At 61.3% G+C, this 970-nt stretch overlaps 1 protein-coding gene across 1 annotated transcript in view; it reads right to left on the bottom strand.

Moving 5' to 3' along the window:
• CYP11A1 (cytochrome P450 family 11 subfamily A member 1) overlaps positions 1 to 970 on the bottom strand; it is a 3,775-nt gene that overhangs the window by 2,399 nt on the left and 406 nt on the right. The window contains exons 2-3 of the mRNA XM_010171548.1: positions 318 to 473; positions 1 to 122 (exon numbers count right to left, since the gene is read on the bottom strand). The exon at positions 1 to 122 is cut by the window's left edge and continues 81 nt beyond it. Of these exons, the coding sequence (XP_010169850.1) occupies positions 1 to 122; positions 318 to 473 (278 nt within the window). The remainder of the gene's footprint in view (positions 123 to 317; positions 474 to 970) is intronic.

Genomic DNA, 970 nt, shown 5'->3' with positions numbered 1-970 from the left:
TTGCCCGTCGGACAAAGTCCTCACCCACCTTGCTCAGCAGGGGCACGAACCCTTCCACCACCTGGGGTGACAGCACCTCCTTGTTCAGCATCAGGCGGTCAGAGCGCCAGGCCTCCCCTCTCCTGAGGGACACCAAAGAGGGGGAGTCAGAGGTGTTCCCTCCATCCATGGAAGATAGCAACCCCCCAAAGCACGGGGCCAGCAACATTCCCATCACCCTCCTGATGCTCCAGCTTCCCACCACCCCATGTGCTGAGGCTATCATGGTAGGACCTGGGAGCCCCATTTTGAGGGGACCTTCCCGGCCCCTGCCTCACTTGAGGAGCACGCCGTAGGGCTTGTTGCGGTAGTCACGGTAAGCCACCCAAGGAGGCACACTGAAGCGTTCTGGCAGTGTCCCCTCCGCCTGGAAGAGGGTGGCAGCGTCCTGAGGGCTGATGATGTTCACACTCTCGTAGACGCCCAGCTTCTCCCTGCCAGGGTGTGGAGAGGGGGATCAGCCCCTCATCCTGGCGCCCACCTGCACCCCTTCATCCCCCCAGATCAGCCATCTTCCCCTAGCACCCCCAAATCAACCACCCACCCCTTGTACCCCCCAAAATCCCAGCTGCAGGTCCCATTTCAAGAGATGCAGTGGCTCAGCACCAGGCAGGATCAGGTCCCCAGGGTTCAGGCACGGGGGGGGGGCTGGACCAGAGACCCCCCACCCTGTTCCCCTCTGCCTGGGGGTATCAGCTCTGGATTTTCAGAGATCAGGGGAGACAGAGCCCTTCTTCAGCCTTGCTATCCCCCTCCTCCTGACACCCCACATCCCCTTGCACCCCTCACCGTGGCATCAGGGTGCACAGCAAGACAAGCTGCTCCGGCAGCTCAGCCACCTATTTCCCTCCCTCTCTCCTGGATCAGTGCTGGGAATAACAACCACATTCCAGACTGGAAAGGTTGCTGGAGATGGGGAGCAGGGTGAGGA

This window comes from Antrostomus carolinensis, unplaced genomic scaffold (assembly GCF_000700745.2).
Source record: "Antrostomus carolinensis isolate BGI_N321 unplaced genomic scaffold, ASM70074v2 scaffold2227, whole genome shotgun sequence".
NCBI lineage: Eukaryota > Metazoa > Chordata > Aves > Caprimulgiformes > Caprimulgidae > Antrostomus > Antrostomus carolinensis.
This window is presented reverse-complemented; position numbering and strand designations above follow the sequence as displayed.